Consider the following 23,779-nt stretch of genomic DNA (forward strand, 5'->3'; position numbering starts at 1 on the left):
AAACACCATTTTCAAACAAGACAGCAACAATACGGTTCAGGATTAAGCTGCTCTGCAGGTCCACATTTAAAACTGCTAATAATGGAACTCAGAGACACAAATTACAGAACTTAACAGTTATTTTTAGCTAAACAAACAAAAAAAAGGCTAATTTTTCCTGTTTTTCGTCAGCTGACAACAATACAAATAAGATGCAACCAGGTGGAAAACTCAGCTGGATTTTGGCTTGGTCTAATCCCATTTTCTATTTTTCCATTTTAAATAAAAAATCATCCATTTTTCCAATTTTTTCTGAGCCATTAACAGTGAAAATCAAATGTAACAGTGAAAAACTCACCTTGTTCTTTGGTTTGGTGTACAGGGGGGTCTCGACTCACAGTGATTCGAGACTTAGGTCACAATTCTTACGCTGCAACGTAACGCGATTTTCACCATAAGTTGGAACTCATACATGTACATAAGTACCTACGTCACTCACCAATGCTAACACAGTGGTAAAATTATAAAAACACTGTACAGTAAAAATAAAAAATCTGGCTTTCCTTTTCTTCGAAGCACTGCCATCAGAAGAGTCTGACTTACGCTTGGGAGCCGTAATGAAGGGCAAAAAGTTTCCCAAAAAAACACAACACAAACAAAAGAAAGCAAATGCAGCACAATCCAATATGGCGTACACTCGACGAATGTAAACAAAGCCGTCTTCCTCGTACAGTGCTGCGTGTCGACGTATTCGTCCACTCCACTCGCCAACTAGTTCCCGTACGAAATTTGTTTTAGTGTCACAATTGCTGTACGTTGGAATGATGGAACAAGACTTTCTTAATAAATTTATGAGAGATGGCAAAGTAACCACGAACCACCATCCCATTTTGAATTTTTCGGTTTTTCCAGTTTTTCAGTGTCCTTCAACAATGAAAGTCATATTTAACAAAACGCAACCAATTTTTCATTTCACAGTTTTAAACCAGGCATATTTTTCCTTATTTTTCCATGTCCAATAACACTGAATATATATATATATATATATATATATATATGTATATACTACCGTTCAGAAGTTTGGGGTCATTTAGAAATGTCCATATTTTTGAAAGAAAAGCATTTTTGTCAATGAAAATAACATTAAATGAATGATAAATCCAGTGTAGACATTGTTAATGTGGTTAATGACTATTCTAGCTGGAAACAGCTGTTTTTTAATGGAATATCTCCATAGGGGTACAGAGGAACATTTCCAGCAACCATCACTCCTGTGTTCTAATGCTACATTGTGTTAGCTAATGATGTTGAAAGGCTAACTGATGATTAGGAAACCCATCCATCCATTATCTATACACCGCTTAATCCTCACTAGGGTCATGGGGGGGGGCTGGAGTCTATCCCAGCTGACTCAGGTGAAGGCAGGGGACACCCTAGACAGGTCACCAGTCTGTCGCAGGGCCACATACAAAGACAAACAATCACTCTCACATTCACACCTACGGGCAATTTAGAATGACCAATTAACCTCAGCATATTTTTGGACTGTGGGAGGAAGCCGGAGTACCCGGAGGAAACCCACGTATGCACAGGGAGAACATGCAAACTCCATGCAGAAAGATCCCGGGAAAGCCGGGACGCGAACCAGGGACCTTCTTGCTGCAAGGCGAAAGTGCAAACCACTATACCACTGTGCAGCCCGATTAGAAAACCCTTGTGCAATTATGTTAGCACATGAAAAAAAGTGTGAGCTTTCATGGAAAACATGAAATTGTCTGGGTGACCCCAAACTTTTGAACCGTAGTGTAGGTCAACTTTAACTCATTTAGAACAACTTTAGCTAATATAGAGCAACTTTAACTAATATGGAAGAACTTTAACTATTATAGAGCAACTTTAACTCATTTAGAGCAACTCTAATTTTAGGGCAACTTTGAATATTATCGAACAACTTTAGCTAATATAGAGCAACTTTAACTAATATGGAGGAACTTTAACTATTATAGAACAACTTTAACTCATTTAGAGCAACTTAAGTTCATTTAAACACAAGACACTTGTGCTCCAAACAAGAAAGATGCCACTCAATGAAGGACCTAGGATCCTGACCCATCACTATACACACCAGTGAGCAGTGGTTCCTAACATCTTTGGCGGTCATCAGGTGGAAACCTCCCTTCAACAGTGTTTCACCTATTTAGTTCCACAACACCTCCAGGAGGCTAGGTGGTGAACTCTGGTGTCCCAGATTCCCCCCCTAGTGCCAGTTCACACTGCTGCTACACAATCCAAACAGCACTGCCTCAGGTCCGTTTAGGAGATGCTCCAGGTAGTGACTGATGCTACTAGTTAGCTAGTGCAAGATGCTGAATACCTAGTGCCACCTGCTAAAAAGTGACAAAGAAACGATACATATAGACTCTCCAAACCTGCTAGTGCTACATGCTAGTGCTAACTGCCAATTGCTAAAATAATTCACTACTTCAACCAAGCTCACCACAGACAGAGACTATACCAGCAGACTTCATCTAAGATGCAAGTACTAATTTAGAACAACTTTAAATAATATAGAGCAACTTCAACTCATCATGAGCAATTTTAATTAATATAGAGCAATTTTAGCTAATACAGAGCAACTTTTACTCATTTTTGAGCAACTTCTACTCATTAAGAGCAACTTTCATGTGGAGCAACTTTAGCTAATATAGAGCAGCTTTAATATAGAGCAACTTCAATAATAATATCAACTTTAACTAACATAAAACAACTTTAATTCATGTACACTACCATTCAAAAGTTTGGGGCCACTTAGTAAAAAACTGAAAATTAAATTGAACAGAGTGGAGAGGACAGATTGTTAGCAGTTATTTCATGCAGGATTTTAACTTCTTTTATAGCACCAAAGTGACAGCAGCACAGGAATCTTGAAAGCAAACCATAAAGCTTTGCTGCTGACATGTTTGTGCAGCGGTGACCTGTGTGACGAGTGTCCTCAGTGTTCTGCAGGAACTTCCTCGGCCGCCTCTTCAGAGCAGAGGATTTCCCTTATCGCACAGCTTTTTGTTCACAAAGGTACAGAGAGTAGAGGAAGAGGCGAGTGTTCATCATGTCCAGATAAACGAACACAACAGCGGAAAGCCTGAGCAGGTCGCTTCCAGTAAACCACAGACGGGAGGCGTGTTGCTGGAAATAAAAGCTGCAGCAGCACTTTGTGGAACGAACAGCAGTAAAGTGCTGCTCTGTAAACCTGCAAAATCTGGAAAATTTTAGGTCATTTTAGTTAAGCTTATGAAATAGGGCTAAGGCCTGTGTGACACAATTATCATTTGAAACTTTAATAACATCCAACAGTTAAAAATACATAAATAAAACATTCTTTCTCAAATAACAGATGTCATGTTTCCTCTCAACAGTCGCACAGTTTGTCCAAGTATGACATTAATTTATGTTTTCTAAAGCAGTCGGCCTAAAATCAGATGTTTTATATACATAAGAGGAAATTTTCAGTCTCCAAAACCGTACTTTAAAACATCTAAACTGACCAAAAAAAATCATTTTGAAAGCTTCCTAAATATCTGGCAACAGATTTCTAAAACTGTGGCAACAAAAACTTAAATGTCCAGGCGTCCGTCTGTAGTTTTGTTGACAGGACTTATGTGCAATGTAGGATTTCTACTGTTCTGTAAACCTGTGCAGTGATATAAGAAATATTTCAGGGAATTTTAGAATCAAACACAGGCAACGTGAAAAGTTAAACTGCTTGAGAGCAACTAAACAACACCAAAAATGAGCTTCGTCATGTTTAAATTCACACCAGGCTGCAGGATCATGATCAAAATTTCCAGAATAATAATTGTAGAACACAGGTTAAAACCATAATCCCACCAAATAGCTGCTCTTTAATGCATGGCTGGTTTCTGATTTTGGGAAACAGATGTTCGTGTGTGTCGCGGTTATTTTTTCTGTTTGTCTTTCTGCCCAAGCAGACGTAACTCAGCGTGATTTAAGGTTAATCGTGGAGGATTAGCGTCGCTTTGTGCTGTCAGAGGGTCCAGTTATTTTGCATTAATGCATTGATGCAGCTGTCAAAGAGGAAAGAATTTCCTGAGGTCTGAATATAAACCTGAACTTTGGCTTTTCAGTACTTAAACTGTGATTTATGTATTCGACAGGAACTTACAGGACGAGCTCAGACTTTAATCTGTAGTTTGTTGACAGTAATATAAGAGACAAACTGATGTTATAACACTTTATATCGTCCAAGGTTAAAAAAAAATCCTTGGTCAAATGAAAGATTAGGAAAAAAAACAGTGTAAAAAACATCCTCTTACTTTCTAGTGCATTAAGCTGATGTTCACTGTCCAGCTAATTAAAATCAGGTTTTTATGTATAAAAGAGAAAAGTTTTCCTCTTCAAAATTATTGTTTGCAGCATCTAAACTGACAAAAATGACCTTCAAGGTTTCATTTTTACTTGTCAGCCAATACCTTCAGATGGACTTATGGGTAATGCAGGAACTGAACATTCGAAATTAAAGATTAGAAAAAACACTGTGTGACTGATAAGAGAGGATGTTTTTAACACAGTTTGTTACACTATGATGTTTACATTTTAATTTGTGTGTTTTTCAATCCTATGTTTACTGTCCAGCGGTAATAAGAGGAAGTTTTTCTGACAAAAACAGCCTTTAAGGTTTCCTGTTTACTGTCTGTAGTTTGTTGACAGGACTTATGGGCAATGTAGGAAAACAAAGAAGAAATAGGACTGATAATATAGCATTTAAATAGCATCCAGGCTTACAAAGTCTCCCTGTTCAAACAAAAGATTAGATGTTAATTTATTTGCCTTCTCATGCAGTAGGTCTATGTGTGTTTTGGTCTCCAAAAGTGTGGTTTGAATCACCTTGAAGGTTTCCTTTTAACTTTACAGAATGAGATCAGGCTTTTGTCTGCAGTTTATTGACAGGACTTATGGGTAATGTAGGAAATAAAGCAGAAATAAGACAAGCTAATAGTTTGACACTTTAATAGCATCTGAGGGTAAAAAATATACCTTTTCCAATGTAAGATTAGAGAAAAATTGTGTTAAAAGCGTCCCTCCTGCCAGTGCTTTCTAATGCACTAACCCTGTACGCAGAAGATCTGATTTTTTTGGTCTCTAAAATGATTGTTTAAAGCACCTCAGTTTACAAAACGGGTGATTAAAGTTTCCTATTTTCTGGTCGACCAAATAGCTGGTGAGAGACTTTAGAAGTTTTGGCAACAACAACTTACAGAACATGTTCAGGCTTATCTCTGCAGATTGTTGACTGGACTTATGAGTAATGTAGGAGTTTAAAATACCTAACATGACAAAAATCAACTGAACCGTTTCCTCAGTGTTGGTAGCTTGTAAAAGACTTCTGAAATTGTGGCTATTTGTTGTCAATGAAAGGTTATAGGTCGTTTTCAGGTTTCTCTGTAGTTTGTTCATGGGCCTTATGGGTAATGTACGAAATGAAGCAGAAATAGGACTAATGACACACAGTTTGTTCCACTGTGGTGTTTATTTCTGTTAGTTTTCGGTCTCCAAAACCACAATTTAAAGCATCTAAGCTGGCAAAAATGGACTTTAAGGTTTCCAAAAGTATAGTTAGTGCCAAAAACTCACAAACACTGTTCAGGTGTCTCTCTACGGTTTATTGACAGAACTCACAGGGAATGTAGGAAATAAAGGGCCGAGACAAACTGATAATATAACACTTTAATAGCATCTTGGGATAAAAAAATATATATATACCTGTTCAAATATAAGATTAGAGAAAAACTGTGTCAAAAACATCCCTCCCTCCAGTGATTTCTAATGCACTAACCCTATATGCAAAAAATCTGAATTTTTTGTGCATAAAAGGAAGTTTTTGGTCTCCAAAATAATCATTTAAAGCACCTGAGTTTACAAAAATGGTGATTAAAGTTTCCTATTTACTGATCGACCAAATAGCTGGTAAAAAATTTTACAAGTTATGGCAACAAAAACTTGGAGAACGTGTTCAGGCTGTTCTCTGACAGGATTTATGGGTAGGGTACGGAATAAAGGACAGAGACAGGCTGATAATAAATCACTTCAGTAGCATCTGAGGATAAAAAATATCCCTGTTCCAATGAAAGATTAGAAAAAAAACCTGTATTACACACGTTACCCCTAACCAGTTACACAGTTTGATAAAATCAGCAGTTTTGTTTGTATAAAGTTAAGTATTCAGTCTCTGAAAGTATAATCTGAACCACCTAAACTGACAAAAATGGTGTTTATAGTTTCCTTTTTACTGGTCAGCCAAAAAAACTGGTACATTTTAGAAATTGTAACAATTCGATGAGAGCAAAACTTAGCTTTGTCAGGCTCTAAACAGAAATAGGACCAAGACATGGTAGAAACAGCACTTTAATAGCTTCCAAGGATTAAAAATATCATTGTTCAAATTTTTAAAAATGAATATAAAAGGATTAACAAGCTTGCTTAGTTAAATTTTTGTACATCTAAATCTTTTTCAATCAATTTTTATTAACAAAGGTTAAAAATTGATAACTAACTTGTCTCAGTCTTCCCAATTTTGGTCGATAGTCTGAAAAACGGTTGCTATCATGGAAATCACAATTCTATAAAGTCAGCCAGTAAAATCTGCAAACATGTTTTAGGAACACGAAGCTTTTAAACCTCTTTTAGAGCTTCTTTTCCGTCCTCGACTCACCCCGTTTTCTCTCCGTCCTCCTCCTGTCACCACAGACGACAACGAGTGCCAGAATGTGACCAACATCTGTGGCGATAGGGGGCGCTGTACCAACACTGCCGGCAGCTACTACTGCACATGTGTGTCCGGTTACAACTCAACTGGAGCGGCCCAGTTCCAGCCCAACGACGGCACCGAGTGCACCGGTAAAGTCTGGCCGAGCCGCTCCGGCCTCCTCATGTACAGAAACTCACATCATGACAAATAATATTCCAACAGAAGGCCTTTATGCACGGATAGCATGAGTGTTAGAGCAGCTAGCATGCAGCTGTGAGGGCGTCTGGGCTGTGAATCTGTACAGAGGAGGATAAATATGTTGTAGGTGAACCTTTACTACCTTCCAGTCTGCTGGTGTTTTGCTTGTTTTGCACCAGAAGAAGAAGAATTCCTATAGAAATCCAATCCACAGCTGATTTCAGAAGCTAACTGATGAATATCTAGATGTTTTACATGCATGCAAGAGCTGCACAGTCCACATTTGTGCAACAAACTTCAGTATTTTAAGGCATAAATGCTGCAAAGACAGGAGTCTGTGTACATTCTAACTAGAATTTATACAGATGAGGATATATGTTGTAGGTGAACCTTTACTACCTTTCAATCTGCTGGTGTTTTGCTTGTTTTGCACCAGAAGAAGAAGAATTCCTCTAGAAATCCAATCCACAGCTGATTTCAGAAGCTAACTGATGAATATCTAGATGTTTTGCACGCATGCAAGAACTGCACAGTCCACATTTGTGCAACAAACTTCAGTATTTTAAGGCATAAATGCTGCAAAAACAGGTGTCTATGTACACTATGACTAAAATCTGTACAGAAAAGGATAAATATGTTGTAGATGAACTTTTATTGCTAGAAAACAACTGAGATCTTTAGCTTGTTTTGCACCAGAAGAACAAATATTCTTGTAGAAATCCAATCCACAGCTGATTTTTGAAGTTAACTGATGAATATTAGGATGTTTTGTACACATAAAAGAGCTGCACAGTCCACATTTGTGCAACAAACTCCAGTATTTTGAGTTATTAATGTTGCAAAGACAGGAGTCTGTGCGCATCAGGTAGAATTGAAGAGAGTGTTTTTTTAACTGCAGCTGAACTCTTCATTTGCATCCTGCAGATATTGATGAATGCCGGTCCGGACAGCTCTGCGGCCCAAACTCACACTGCCATAATACGAATGGATCTTTCTATTGCACCTGTCAGCGCGATTACATCCCAACTTCAGGCTCTAAGCACTTTAATCCAGAGAGAGGTGTAAGATGTAAAGGTCGGTATAACACACACACACACACACACACACACACACACACACGCACACACACACACACACACACACACTTACATTCAAGGGCATCCATATTTTTTCATCTTTTTTTCTTTTTTTAACTTCCTCTCACACAACACAGAGCAAAGAGCATCTGAAACATTTTTTTTCGGGGGGATTATGCAATACATCAAGTCAACGGTGCAATCCTAAATTTGCTTTTGTCTTAAGCGAAGCTGATGACAAAGACGGTTACGTGATGTTGTGTCTGTGAAGCTTTTTGTTTTGTGAAATCCAGACTTTAACTACAGCAGCGGTGAAACGATGGCGATGAAGGAGTAAAGAGACGCCTTTTTTTTTCTTTTTTTGTAACTGCTTGTTTTCGCAGAGCATCCCCAGAAATTCTGCCACGACAACATCGACTGCATGACACGAGCTGTCAACAACACACTGGAGTCTGTGAGTATCAATCCTCCGAGCTGAAAGAGGTGGAATAGACGGGAAGACGCTGCCCTCTGTTGGACAGAACGAGGACAGACATGAGGAAACATGCTTTTTATCTGTAGATGCTTTGGCTAGAATGTAGGTTGATGTAACTATTGCACATACTGTATCATATTTATTATGTTTGGATGCCTAAAAACATCAGACAGTCATGAAAATTAGCATTTTGGCTAATTTAGTTATATTTACTTTTGTTTGATTGTAGATTAATGTACATTTTCTCCTCTAAAATAAATGAAATAAGAATGCGTAAACTGCAAACAAGCTTGAACTATATTGTAGAACAGGGCAACTCAACTCACCATTGTATAAATATCTCTGTTTGCACGGGCCGCAGCCTAAAAATTCAATCAAGGCAGTATTCAATTACAAAGTATTTTTAAATGCACTGCAGCAAAAGAGGACAATTTCATGAGGCTTTTATAAGAGTGAAATATGTTGACTGAATATTATACTCATAGATCTAATTGTGGCTGTTTTCTGTATTTCCCTCATTGACAGTAAAAAGCAAAAGGCCAAACTTGATTAGACAAAAACATGGTCATAGATATCAAATTACAAAATGAGGCTTTATTCGCAGTACATGAACAAAATGACTGCCAGTCAATCACAGAATGGTAAATGTACTTACTGTGAATATTAGCACATTACGTCTTTTGTAACAAAAGCAATGTTTCAAACTTTTAAAATATTTTTCAAGTACTGTTTTTGAGAAAACTAAGTAAGCTTTATTCCAAAAGAGTAAATAAATTAAGAGATTGCCTATAAATAAAAAAGTAAAACTTAACTCTTGTACATAGTTGACAAAAAAGTGCATCTGTGGCAATAAACCAACCGTTGTACAACACAGCTGTTTACCGACCTACTTTTTTCTGAGCCATGAGGTATAACCAACTGAAATTAAATAACTTCTAGCTGTGCATTATTCACAGAAACTGTGCATCAGTAATCAACCCTGACTTGTCATGGTGGCGCTGGAGATTTGCACATTTAGGAATGGACTATTTCTGGCAAAGAAGGCACACTGGCTCGTTGTTTACCTCCACATAAGCAAATTCTTCCTCCCATGCCTGCTGATACATCCTGTATTCATCACACAACTAGAGTTTAACTTTCCCGGCAGCCAGGAACTCTACTTTCATTAGACTTCTTCTGAGTTTTAATAGGGGTTAGTAAACAACCTATTGGTGCATTACTGCCATTAAGTGGTACAGTCCTACAACTGCAACACTTACCTGCCTGTTTTCAGTCGGTCAAACATATCGACCCTTTGATGTCAGAACGTCAGAAACTATTTGTTGTCATTAAAAGTAGAAGAAGAAAAGCACTCAGAGAGCGTAGTACTCCGCCAAGGCTGCTCAGTTGTTCTATCATTTCTGATGGATGAGTCCTGATAAGTCCTCAGTGGTGGATTTGTAGTAGGATCACAATCATGCGATCGTCAACAGGCAGCTGATGTAGCGTTCACTTGTTGTCATGGTTACAGTGACGCCATGCCACCATCTGGTAATGATACAGAAATCTTTAACAAATGTCCACATTTGTCCAAAATTGTTAGAAATTTGTCCAGAACTTGCTCAAAAAATCCTCTTTTACTGTTTACATTCTGTTCAAAATGAGTTAAACGTATAGGATGGCTTAGAAGGGTTCCAAAAATTACTAAAAATAATAAAAACACATCCAAAATGACTCAAATTTGACCTCATAAAATAAATGTGTTCTCTAAATGTTGTCAGAATTTGTCAAAAATGACCCGAAATATGTGCAAAATTACTATAAATTACTCTAATTTGTCCAGAACTTCCTCAATAATCCTCCTTAACTGTTCAAAACCTGTCCAAAATGAGTTAATTGTCTAGGATGGCTGAGAAGGGTTTAAAAAATTACTATAAATGGGTCCAAAATGACTTTAAAATGTCTTCAAACTATTAAAATTTTCTTTAAAAGGTAGGAATTATTCACAGTTACAGTTTTATTAACATTTGTGGTCCTCAGCGGTGGATTTGTAGTAGGAGCACAATCATGTGATCAGCAGCAGGCAGCTGATGTAGTGTTCACTTGTTGTCATGGTTACAGTGACAGTACAGTACAGTATCTGGCAACGATACAAAAATCTTTAACAAATCCGTGGATCCAGACTATAAGCCACATCACTGTCAAAATCTATTCACTTGGTCCTTGTGTCATTTCTGACCTTCCCTGAAAATTTTACCTAAATCCGCTAATGCATGCTTTTATCTCTTCTCATTTAGACTATTGTAATGCCCTGCCTTCTGGTCTTCCCACAAAGAGTATTTTAAATCTACAGTTATTACAAAACTCAGCCGCACTCGTGCTGACGAGGACCAGAGGGCGGGAACACATTACACCGGTTTTAAAGTCGCTGCATTGGCTCCCCGTCCACTTCAGGATCGATTTTAAGGTTCTTTTATTAGTTTTTCAAAGTCTTAAAGGCTTTGCGCCTTCTTATTTATCTGATCTTCTTTTAACATATCGATCCTGAGGTCCTCCAGCACCGGCCTTTTAACTACACCAAAAGCCAAAACTAAAACCCAGGGCAAGGCGGCATTTAGCCATTATGGCCCCCGCCTGCGGAACAGACTGCCGGAGAACCACAGGACTGCAGAGACTGTTGATGTTTTAAAAGAAGCTTAAAGATGCACCTTTTCAATCAGACTTTTAACTGACCTTTTACATTTTTCTTATGTACTGATCATTCTTTATTATCTTTTGTATTTTTACTCTTACTTTTAACCTTTTTACTTATCTTACATCAGACCTTTTATTCTATCTGGTACTTTAAATTTTTTAGTTTTTTAAATCCAGTGTTTCCCCAGGGGGGTCCTCCACACTGGGGGCTTATCCGGTCTGCTGCTGGGGGTGCTGTCCATGGGTCCCTTCGGCCCGGCTTGTTGGGGGGCTCCCCTCCTCGGTGTGTGGGTCCCCCTGTATGTCAGGGTCGGTGGGTCTGGGTGCCGGCGCCCCCAGTGGTCATGGCCTGTGACTCCTCCCAGTGTGGACGACCCCAATGGAGGCGTTTTCCATGATCCTCAGCGCCATGCCATGTCTCCCTACAGTCAGTAGTGAGAGTGTGTGTGTGCGTGCATGTGTGTGCATGTGTAGTTGTGTGCATACATGTATATATGGAGGGAGGGAGGGATGGGTTTTCTTGTTTTTAATGTTTTTAAATGTTGTAAAGCACTTCGTGTTGCATTTTAACTGTATGAAAAGTGCTATATAAATAAAGTTTGATTGATTGGTTAGTCCATTTTTGAGTAATATTGCTAACAGACAGACAGACAGACAAACCGATTGTCACATTACTCCGCCGCGTTCCCTGGCAGAGTAAATATATATTAAAGGACTCACCGCACCAGTCATTATGATTTAAATGCTTCATGCGACACCATTGGTTTACCTGAAGCTCTGTTGCGCTGTGGCTGTACGAAAAGAAATTTCACTTGAAGACCTAAATGTGATTCTTAGTACAATATTTCACAAATCCATGGGGTGTCCGAAAACTTTTTTCCACCACTGTATAGAATTTTTTTTTTTTCCTGGTGCAAAGTTTGGTCATTTTAAAGTTGGAATTCAAGGAAAAGGACTGTATATTAACTTTGTTTGAGGAGTTTCGACATTCTAAAGTCACTCGGTACACTAAAATAAATCAATTTTCCTTCCTCTAGATGAGCAGCCTCACCGAGCCTCAGACTCTGCTGCAGGAAATCAGTCTGCAGACATCCGGAGAACTCACCTCGGTGGAAGTGATCGCATACGTCGAGGCCTTGAGCCGCTCGACATCAACGAAAGATTTCACCGTCAAGCCGTCTGCTGTCAACGCCACGCTCACGGTAACTTCTGTTTACCGTTTCTCAGTCGCCGTAAATGCAAAATGGGCTCTACATTCAGTCTAGTGGTTAATGTTTTATCAAAAGATTAATAAAATCTACTTTTTTCAGCAAAAAATCTCATTAAATATGCAAAAGTATGTGCATGAAAAAATGCCAGCTATTATTGATTGTTGCTCTTATTTGTCAGTAAAACATGAGTATTTGGAAATGCAGAGGTCAACATGAAGAATTTGGCTTTAAATCTGGAAGAATAATTAAGATTATCATGAACAAATCAATATAAAATGTGGACTAGTGTTGGATATTTTAAGTCTTTATTGTGTTTAAATTTTTTTGGATTTCTTTTCAGTACAACGGCATTTTTGTATAATTTATGTGCACGAATTTATATTTTTATATATATATATTTTTTTTAAACTAACGTATGCAAACAGGTGCAGAAAAGAAAAAAGTACTACTTCATCAGCACCAACTGCATTTTTTTATAGTCTATAAATCTGTGTATATATAAATATAAAATTCATCTCAAATTAATTAAACAGGTGCAGAAAAAAGAAAAAAACATTAAAACAAGCTCCATATTATGGATTATTGCTCTTTAAAGGCAATTTGCAGAAAATCTTTACTTTATTTATCAATAAAACAGGATGATTTGGAAATGAAGAGGTCAATATTAGCAATTTAACTTCAAATTAGTCTCTAATTTGTCTCATGTTTTTATCGCTTTGTGTTTCCTTTTTGTCTCGTCTGTGTTCTTTGTCTTATTTTTGTCATTTTCTGTTTTGCTTTATTTGTTGTTTTGAGTATCTGTTGTCTCGTTTTGTGTTTCCTTCTTATCGCACGTGTTGTTTGTCTATTTTGTTGTCGTTTTGTTTCTCGCTTTTGTCAGTTTTTGTCTTGTTTTTGTCGTTTGTCGCTTTGTAACTATTTTGTCCATTTTTTTGTCTTTTTTATTTTGTTTCATGTCATTTGTCTATTTTTTTTGTCATTTTGTTTCAGGTTTTTGTTGTTTTGTGTCTTGTTTTGTAATATTTTGTCTTGTTTTTGTTGTTTTTTGTCCTTTTTTTTGTCTGACTTTTGTCATTTTGATCATAAAGTAAAATACTGTATTGTTCAGTTCCAGATGACTAAATATTTCGTTCCTTTGTAGACACTCTGTGATGTGGAAGTTGCAATGTGGAAATGATAAATTGAGGCATGATGTTGTTGAAATTTTATTTTTTTTTTTTTCAGGTTGTTCATAATGTTTCATAAAAAGATAATTCCTTAAATGGGAACTTTTTTGCATTGAAACACAGGAATAGTTTGGAGTTGTCATTATTTATAGGTTATTATGCTGTGATTTTACTGGTCCGGCCCACTTGAGATGATATTGGGCTGAATTTGGATCCTGAACTAAAATGAGTTTGACACCTGATGTAGACAGAAGCTTCTAGTAATTAATGCAACATCCAAAGAGACAAATCTATGTAAATACCGCATTCTGACCACATTTAATTAAAACCATACTGCAGTAAAGCAACATCCATTACATGCAACAAAAACGTCTTTCCAAACAGAAACTGGTGAAAGCGGTGAACAACCTGGTGGAGAAAGACGAGCTGGTGGCCTGGAGCCGAATGAAAGAGGAGCGTCGAGGACAAACCATCACCAAGCTGCTGCACGTCGTCGAGGAAAGCAGCTTGTCTTTGGCCACAAACTGCAAAACTCCGGCCGAGATCCAAATCAAAGCTCCAGAAATGGGTGAGATGATCGATAGCCTCCACAGAAGCTCCGTTTTCCTGCCGTTTCCTCCCACCTCGGTGCAGAAAAAAGTCACCTTTTAGAACACTTTTCTTGACATTCCTGGTTTCATTTTCAGAGTTAATACTCTTCACCTTCGATGCTCAACACGCCAAACCCAAACTGTTGGCTTCCATGGGAGGAGATCACATAAATCTGATGCCCAAACTGAAGCCAGAGGACGACAGAAACGGTAAAGTAAAAAAAAAAAACAACAAAAAAAAAACACACACAAGTAGAAAAATATGTCCTGAAATTATGAACAGAAGTAGAAAAGCATAAAATGTAAAAATGCACATTGTACTGGAAAAATTTTAAAAAGAAAGTAGGAGTTTCAGTGTCAGAGTGCAAAAAAGTAGCTAGAAATGTTTCTGCAAATTGCCTTTAAAGAGCAACAATCAATAAAATGGAGCCCGTTTTATTTTTTTCTTTCTTTTCTGTATCTGTTTTATTAATTTGAGGTGAATTTTATATTTATATATACAAATTTATACACTATAAAAAATGCAGTTGGTGCTGGTGAAGTAATACTTTTTTTTCTTATCTGCACCTGTTTAATTTTTTTTGCACGTATTTTATTAATTTGAGGTGATTTTTTTTTTTTTTTTAAATACAAATTTGTGCACATTAAATTCTAAAAAAAATTCCGTTGGGGTGAATAGAAATCCAAATAAATGTAAATATAAGAGAAGATTTTTAGAAATATTTTAAAATATCTAGCACTAGCCCACAATTTATGCAGTGTTATTTATGAAAATCTTAATTATTGCTCCAAATTTAAACCTAAATTGCTCTTGTTGACCTCTTCATTTCCAAGTTCCCTTTAAAGAGCAACAGTCTATAATATGGAGCCCATTTTAGTGCACATTTTAGCGCTAGCGAAGTAGTTATGAACGGAAGTAAAAAAGCACAAAATGTAAAAATGCACATAATACCTGGAACATTTTAGAAAGTAAGTAGAAATTTCAGTGTCAGAGTGCAAAAAAATTGCTCATTTCTGAAGTTGTTATATTTACATCTAATTAATTCCTGTCTTTACACGCCGTTACCTGCAAAAACAAACCAAATTAGCACAGAAAATGATGATGCAGAAGAAGTCGATTTTTGCCGTAAGTCAGAACTCCATCAGAAGAGTCTGACTTACGCTTGGGAGCCATAATGAAGGACAAAAAGTTAGGGAATGTAACACAATCCAAGGTGGAGTACAACCGGAGAATGGAAACAAAGCCGTCTTTTGGCGCCGCGTGACGACGTTTTCGTCCACTCAGCTCGCCAACTAGTTCCACGTAACCAGTTCTATCGTAATGATTAAACAGTGTAGGTTGAGGATGTCGTAAACTGAGAACCCCCTGTAATATTCCTTTTTTCGTATGTAAATATCCAAGTATAATTCATCTGTGCAGATTCCTGGCCATCCAAGTTCTAATACTTCAACTTCATTAAAAAGCATCTTTTTGGTTGTTTAACTCTTTTTTTTTCTGAAAGAAGCTTCTTTTTTGTATTTAGGATTAAAATTAGTGGTGGGACGCGATAAAAAAATTAATCTAATTAATTACAGGCTTTGTAATTAATTAATCACAATTAATTGCAGTTTTTGCCAAATAGCAATATTTGACACAATAAGTGAAGTTTTTCAATTCAAATAAAATTGTGATTGACAGTTGAATCAATGAATAGACATATACATGTTTATAATTTAAAATTTATTTTTAAAAAAAAAGGAAAATGGGACATATAGAAAAAAGTGATTTTGATGACTTAAAGCCTGAATTTAGTTGTGTTATTATTTTAACGCGTTATTTTCGCTTTGATTAGTCAATCGAAATTAACCCGTTAAAGTCCCAGCCCTAATTAAAATATAATATTCAAGGAGAATATAACTTGAGGAAAAAGTCTCTTAAGTTTTGAAACTTGGATCAGAATCATAAACACTCTATTGATCCCTGAGGGGAAATTGCTGACATTAAAGTTGCTCCCAGTTTAAAATCCAAGAAATTGAAGCTGTTTAAGAGAAACATGAGTCGAAAAAAAATGTCCTGAAATTATGAACAGAAGTAGAAAAGCGTAAAATGTAAAAATGCACATTGTACTGGGAGAATAAAAAAGGAAATATACAGTTTCATATATTAAACTGTATATATTACCTGCAAAACCAAACCAAATATCACAGAAAGATATGATGCAGAATTTATTGTGCAAAACATGTATTGAACTCTGCACCTTGATGCACAGACATCCCATAATGTAAATGTGTGCCTGTAAACTGACCGTCTCCTGTAAGTTTGACTGTCTGCGTCCTACAGGAAGCGTGTCGGTGGTGTTTGTGCGCTACGACAGCATCTCTGACATCCTGAAGCCGAGCAGCGACCCGGGCGTCACCGACTACTCCAGGTACGCAGGAAGCGGGGAAATCACCGTCAACTCCCAGGTCGTCGCCGCCGCCGTCAGACCTGCTGCATTCTACCAGCTAGAGCAGGTCACCTACACCCTGAGGCACAATAAGGTAAAACAGTGCTGAGAGCTGAGTGCTGAGAGCTGAGTGCTGAGAGCTGAGGCTGCTGCAGAGCTCCACTGCTCATCTCTGGACATCAGAAGTGGAAAAAAAAGTCACCGTTTATTCTGCTTCTGCTGCTTTCACAGGTTAGCTAGCTACTTAGATAAATTATTCAAAGTTTAGACTTAAAAGAACTTCACCTGAGAAAACAAGGTCAATAAAGTGAAGAGATCAAAGCTAATAAACTCAATAAATAATTACTTAATGAGTTTCTTCTTCACTTAACTTTGACAGTTGCAAAAAATAATCCTATGTTTTTTATTTTTAAGAAGATAAAGCTTCTGTGCCAAAGATTTCTTTAGGGGTTTATTGAAAAATGCGTAGAAATTTGCTAAATCAAGCTGAATTTATCATGAATTATTCAAGTTAAAATGCAAAAGTTTAATGTTATTTAAAGATTTCTATCATTTTATTTAAGATCTTAAATGCTTTTCTGTTTTGCACACAGTGTAGGAGACGTTTGTGCTACTTTAAACTCATTAATAAACTTAAATACAACATAATTAATTTATAATAATTATTAACGAGATCTAAATGCAGCAGCATCACCTTTACTCCAGCTCTGCTGCACCACCTAAAGCCAACTAACCAAAATATAAAGAAGGAAAAGCAAAATTTGATCATTGCAAAGTCGAAATCCTGCAAAAATAAACGTATATTAACATTTTTAGGAAGATGAAGCTTCTGTGCAAAAGTCTTCCTTAGAATTTTATTGAAAAATGTGGAAAAAAATGCTAACTCAAGCTGAATTTAATATTAATTTTTGAAGTTAAAGTGCAAAAGTTAAATGTTTTTATTAAGGATATCTATCATTTTATTTAAATTTCTTTAGGGGTTTATTGAAATATGTGGATAAATTTGCTAAATCAAGCTAAATTTATTATGAATTATGTAAGTTAAAGTGCAGATGTCAAAATTCTTCATGTTATTTAAAGATTTCTATCATTTTATTTGAAAATTTTCAGTGTTTTTTTTGCTTTACACAGTGTAGGAGATGTTGTTGTTCACTGTTGTGCTACTTTAAACTCATTAATAAACTTAAATGCAGTATAATTCATTTATATTTATTAACTAATAACATCTAAATCCAGCAGCAGTGGTTTCCCTGCAGCTCTGTTGTCTCCTAAAGGCAACTAAGAAAAATAGAATCAAGTAAAAGCAGATTCTGCAAAAATAAACGTATATTAACATTTTTAGGAAGATGAAGCTTCTGTGAAAAAGATTTCCTATGGAATTTTATTGACAAATGTGGAGATATTTTCTAAATCAAGCAGAATTTATTATTAGTTAAAATTCTTCATGCTTTTCAAGGATTTCTTTGTTGTTTGAGCCCCAAACTGATGCAGTGAAGGAGACATTAACTCTGATAAACTTTCCATTTCCTCGTTCATCTTCATTAACTAACAGCATCTTGTTGGTGTCTCTCTTTGTCACATAAATCCTCGTCAGTCTGCAGCCGTCACTGCATCGTTCCTTTGCTTTATTCCCCGGTGGAATCTGGCAGCATCCCGATAACCGCCCGACTTTCCATTAAAGTCAAATTTAAACAAACTCGCCTGGGAGGAGCGGCGTAAAGTTTTCATGCAGTTTTACGACGTTGACCTTTCATTTAAGCGGAAACAGAATCATGAAGAGATGATGAGATAAATAACCCTAAAAGTTAATGTTCTGCTGTTTTACTTTAAGATAATTAAAATGTATGAGAAAGTAAAAATCATTAGTTTTGTTGGACTCTGGAGGTTTAAGCTCCGCAAAGGAGGCGTTGATTTATGTGGAGCGCTGAAAATTCTCTGCAAATTGCCTTTAAAGAGCCACGATCAGTAATACGGAGCTGCTTTTCATGCAGACGCTGTAGTAAAATAATGCAGGTTTGATTTCTGCACCTGTTCAGGATTTATTGGCACACATTAATTCAAGGTGAAATGACAAAAATACAAATTTGTTGACATAAACTGTTCAATAGAAATCCAGTTTGCATGTAAACATAATAAAGTTTTTGTTAAAAATCCAACACTAGACCACATTTATGCTGTTTTATTTATGAAAATCTTAATTATTACTCCAAAGTTGAAGTTAAATTGTTCATGTTGACCTCTGCTTGTCCAAATCTTCATGCTCTATTGATAAATAAAGTAAAAAAAATCTGCAAAATGCCTTTTAAGAGTCACAATCAACAATATGGAGCCTGTTTAGTCATTTTTGCACTCATAATTATTTTAAAAATAATAATAATAATATAAATTTGTGCAGATAAACCATAAAAAAGCAGTTGGGCTGAATTTAAATCCAAATAAACATAATAAAGATTTTTAAAATACCCAACAGTACATCACATTTTATGTTGTTTTGTTTATGACAATCTTCATTATTACGACAAATTTAAAGCTACATTGCTCATGTTGACCTCTGTTCTTCCAATATTCATGTTTTTCTGATAAATAAATGCAGTAAAAATCCTCTGCCAGCTGCCCTTACAGACATGTTAGTAATCTGAGGTGAAATTTAAAAGAAATATACAAATTTATGCCCATAAATGGCTGAATGGCTGAATAAAACTCAAATTGAATGTGAACATAATTAAGATTATTTAAAAATCCCACATTTTTAGTTGTTTTATTAGTTAAAACTGCTCATGTTGGCTTCCTAATCTTCATGTTTCACTGATAAATAATCATCCTGGTTATGTTAATTATTTGGTATTTTACATTTTCACCAGCAGCTCCTGCACCTGTGAGCCACTTTAAATGAGAAATAATACAAAGTGATGCACAATGCCGCAGTGATTTCAGCAAAAAAACAAGACTAACATGCAATTTAAATCAAGATACAACAAATCTACAGTAATATCTGACGTCTGTTCCGCGTTTTCTGTGGACTGTAACTCATTTTTAGTGGTTTTAAGCTGCTACTGCTGCTGTGTGACGACAATAAAACCCTGCAGCGTTTTTTTATTTCATATTTTTTTAACGGCGTCTTCTATTGTGTCCCCTGAAGCCCATCGACACTAAAGCCGACGTGACCAAATGCGCCTTCTGGGAGTACGAAGCGGACAACCTGCAGGGCCGCTGGGCGACTCACGGCTGCAACACGCTGCATGTCAGCAGCAACGCAACCACCTGCTCCTGCAACCACCTCACACACTTCGCCATCCTCATGTCCTCCGGACGAGCCAACGTGAGTCCACGCACTAAAACGTTTGCAAATGCAATTATTGGTGCTTTTTTTTCCCACTGCAGCTTTAAATAATTTATTAGGAAGAATTTATGAAGAAGGTTTGTGACAGTTTGAGCCTCATTTACTCACATTTTGTTGATTTTTTAAAAATTTTATCTTTATAAGTTTAATGCAGCTGATATAAAATATTGAGCAAAATGTTATTAATTGAAAATGAATTCAACAAAACAAAAAAAAATTGCAAATTTGTGCACATAAAAAGCATTTATCCTGAGATTTGCGCTTGTGGAGTAGTTTTTTTTTTTTATTTAATTTAATTTTTTATGCACCTGTTTACTATTTTTTTTCCACACATGCTATTAATTTGAAATTTTAAGATTTAATTTGTGCACATAATTGCTTTCTAAAATGCAGTTGGACTGAATTTAAATCCAAATGAAAGTAAATATCATAAAGGAATTTAAAAAAAAAAAAAAAACATCCAACACTAGCCCACATTTTGTGTTGTTTTATTTACAACAATCTAAATTATTACTACTAATTTAAAGTGAAATTGCTCATGTTGACCGCTTTAAATATTCTTTAAGAAGATTGTAGGAAAAAAGGTTTGCGACTTTTTGCAAATTTCCCAGCACTAATTTGAGCCTCATTTACTCACTTATTGTTGATTTTTTGCATTTTCTGCAGCAGATATAAAATATTGAGCAAAATGTTGTTAATTTAAATAAAAATAATACAAATTTGTGCCCATAAATTATATAAATGCAGTTTGACTGAATAGGAATCCACATTTTATGTCGTTTTATTTACAATAATCTTAATTATTGCTTCAAATTTACAGTTAAATTGTTCATATTGACCTCTTCATTTCCAAGTTTTCATGTTTTATTAATAAAGTGAAAATTTTCTGCAAACTGCTTTTAAAGAGCCACAATCAGGAAAACGGAGCCCGTTTTAGTGGGTTTTTTCTTTTTTCTGCACCTGTTTTATTAATTTGAGGGGAATTTTACAGATAGGTGGATTGATAGCTCGATACACAAATTTATACACATAAACTATACTAAACTAAAAAATGCAGTTGGCGCTGGTGAAGTTGTACATTTTCTTGCACAAATGTTATTAATTTGAGGGGATTTTTTTTTTTTAAATAAAAATTTGTGCACATAAATAATAAAAACATAGCAGTTGGGCTGAATAGAAATCTAAATAAATGTAAATCTAATACATTTTTTGTTGGTTTATTTATGACAATCTTAAATATTACTCCAGATTTAAAGTTAAATTGCTCATGTTGACCTCTGCATTTCCTGATCTTCATGTTTTACTGACAAATAATTGCATTAAAAATTCTCTGCAAGCTGCCTTTAAAGAGCAACAATCAATAATATCTGGCATTTTTTCATTTCATGTGACACTTTTGCACATTTAGTTTGCGCATTTCCTATCATTTACTCAGTTATGCTGACTTTTCTAATTTCATTTTAGGAAGTTTTATGCAGCTGATATGAAATAAAACTAACTTCAAATGAGAATTTGCAATTAAAACACCTGAATTCATGAAAATAATGTTCATAATAGATAGTATTATGTCAGATTTTCTAATTTTACTTACTTTCACCCTTAAAGTGAGTAAAAACCCTTTACTTTAAGGGCTTTTTCAGACACTATGTACAATAAAAACAGTGTCTTTAATTATATTTCCTTTTATTTAATTTGTGAAACATTCTTCTTGTGCCTAAATCATATATTTTCTGTGAAAATCATGCATCTCAAGAGAGAAAGAATCATTTGGACATGGCGTTTATCAGCTAATCAAGCAGGTTTTAAATGGTTTATTGTACTGAACATTTAATCTTTCAGTTTGTCTCACAAATCCAGACTCTTCAGAGTTGGATAAAGGTGATTTTTAATTATTAACGCCTAAAAAATATGACAAATTTCACCTTATCTTACTTACAATCAACACTAGATGTGCGTGAGTTTGTTCTTTTCTTCTAGCAGTGCAGCTTTTTAAAGGTTAACAGCAGTGGTTTCTGTGATTTAGAACGCTGGGCCAGATTAGTTTCTGTATTTTTTAAGTGACTTCTTACTTCTGAAGTGTTTAGACTCCCTGCTGAAGTCTGTTAGTGACTAACCGCACACATTCGATGGCAAAGGAGAGAAATCCGCCCACATTTAAGAATAAAAAATACACCAACTATTGCAGTGATTTGTGCCCCAAAAAATCTGGAACTTCCTCTCAGCCGGTGCTTGTTTTTTAAACTGTGAATCGAATGGGGAGTTCTAAATCAACACCTCAAAAAAGCAAAGGCTTGATGAGTTAATCTGCCAAAAAATTAGACAAAGTTAAGTTAATTGGATGAGTTGCATGACGAAGGAGTGAATGTGTGATTTAGTGGGACCAGAACAGGCCCATAGAGTCAGAAAACGGCTCTTTGAAATCCACGAATCTGCGACTGAAACCCGTCCGGGTGCGTTTGTGTCTCAGCTGGCGGCCCACTACACCATCCTGACCCGGATCACCCAGCTGGGGATGATCATCTCCCTCATCTGCCTGTCCATGTGCATCTTCACCTTCTGGTTCTTCAGCGAGATCCAGAGCACCAGAACCACCATCCACAAGAACCTGTGCTGCAGCCTCTTCATGGCCGAGTTCATCTTCCTGGTGGGCATCAACATGATCTCGCACAAGGTGACGAGTCCTTTTATTGTTTGAAATATTAGCAGATAAATGACCGACCTGACACGTTTTTATTCCTCTACACTGAAAAATAAAGTAACCTAAAAGGAGTCTTTGCAAAATAACCACTTTTAGTTCCACAACAAACCTTTTTAGTATGAAGTTCTACTAAAAAACCCTCGAAGAACCATTAAAACATGATTCCTTTAGATCAGGGGTGTCAAACATGTGGCCCACGGGCCAAAACTGGCCCTCCAGAGGGTCCAATCCGGACAAACTGCAGATTGTAAATTAGTAAAACTATAAATTTAAAATCATTTCTAGACCAGGTCAAGTTGTTTTGATCACAAACTAAAATACTAGATTGTTCATTGTTCTTTTGTCGTTTTGTGTCTCATTTTTGTAATATGTTGTCTTGTTTTGGGGTTTTTTTGTCTTTTTTAGTCTGACTTTTGTTGCTTGTCTCATGTTTTTGTCATTTTGTTTCTTGTTTTTGTGGCGTGTTTCCATTTTGTCTTGCTTATGTTGTTTGTCTTCTTTTTTGTCATTTTGTTTCTCACTTTTGTCATTTTTGGTCTCAATTGTGTCATTTGTGTAGCTTTTTGTCTAGTTTTTGTCATTTGTCCATTTTTTGTAACTTTTTTGTCAAATTTTTGTCTCATTTGTGTCTATTTTTTGTCGCTTTTTACCTTTATTGTCTAATTTTTTGTCTCTTTTGTATTGTTTCGTGCCGTTTGTCTCATTTTTTGTCATTTTGTTTCTTGCTTTAGTCGTTTTGTGTCTCATTTTTGTAATATTAGTAATGCCTGTTTTTGTTGGGGGTTTTTTTGTCTGGCTTTTGTCATTTTGATCATTATGTAAAATACTATATTGTTGACTAAATGTTGTGTTCCTTTATAGACACTCTGTCATCTGGAAGTTGTAATGTGTAAATGACAAACTGAGGCTGAATCTTGTTGAAATTGAACTTATTGTTCTTAACAAATTTCAGGTTGTTCGTAATATTTTGGTCAGACAGAACAACATGTGACAAGATGGTGGACATTTCTCACTGCTTTTTGATGGTTTCTAGCCTAATTTTGACTTGATTTATTAAGAAAATAATCTGCAAACAGAAAGACATTATTAGTTGCAGCTCTAACTACGTGCTTCCAAATAACTTTAATTAAAAAAACAACTTGTAGTGCTTTAAAGAACTTTAAAGAAGTCTGTTGAAGAACATG

The 23,779-nt window shown here is 36.0% G+C and overlaps 1 protein-coding gene across 1 annotated transcript in view; it reads left to right on the forward strand.

The window, feature by feature from the left end:
- Positions 1-23,779, forward strand: part of adgrl4 (adhesion G protein-coupled receptor L4) — a 32,331-nt gene that overhangs the window by 4,816 nt on the left and 3,736 nt on the right. The window contains exons 3-11 of the mRNA XM_023266327.3: positions 6,742-6,891; positions 7,865-8,014; positions 8,400-8,470; positions 12,202-12,366; positions 13,926-14,109; positions 14,228-14,341; positions 16,452-16,651; positions 19,697-19,876; positions 22,365-22,568. Of these exons, the coding sequence (XP_023122095.2) occupies positions 6,742-6,891; positions 7,865-8,014; positions 8,400-8,470; positions 12,202-12,366; positions 13,926-14,109; positions 14,228-14,341; positions 16,452-16,651; positions 19,697-19,876; positions 22,365-22,568 (1,418 nt within the window). The remainder of the gene's footprint in view (positions 1-6,741; positions 6,892-7,864; positions 8,015-8,399; positions 8,471-12,201; positions 12,367-13,925; positions 14,110-14,227; positions 14,342-16,451; positions 16,652-19,696; positions 19,877-22,364; positions 22,569-23,779) is intronic.

The sequence above is a fragment of the Amphiprion ocellaris genome, chromosome 2 (assembly GCF_022539595.1).
Source record: "Amphiprion ocellaris isolate individual 3 ecotype Okinawa chromosome 2, ASM2253959v1, whole genome shotgun sequence".
NCBI classification, from domain to species: domain Eukaryota; kingdom Metazoa; phylum Chordata; class Actinopteri; family Pomacentridae; genus Amphiprion; species Amphiprion ocellaris.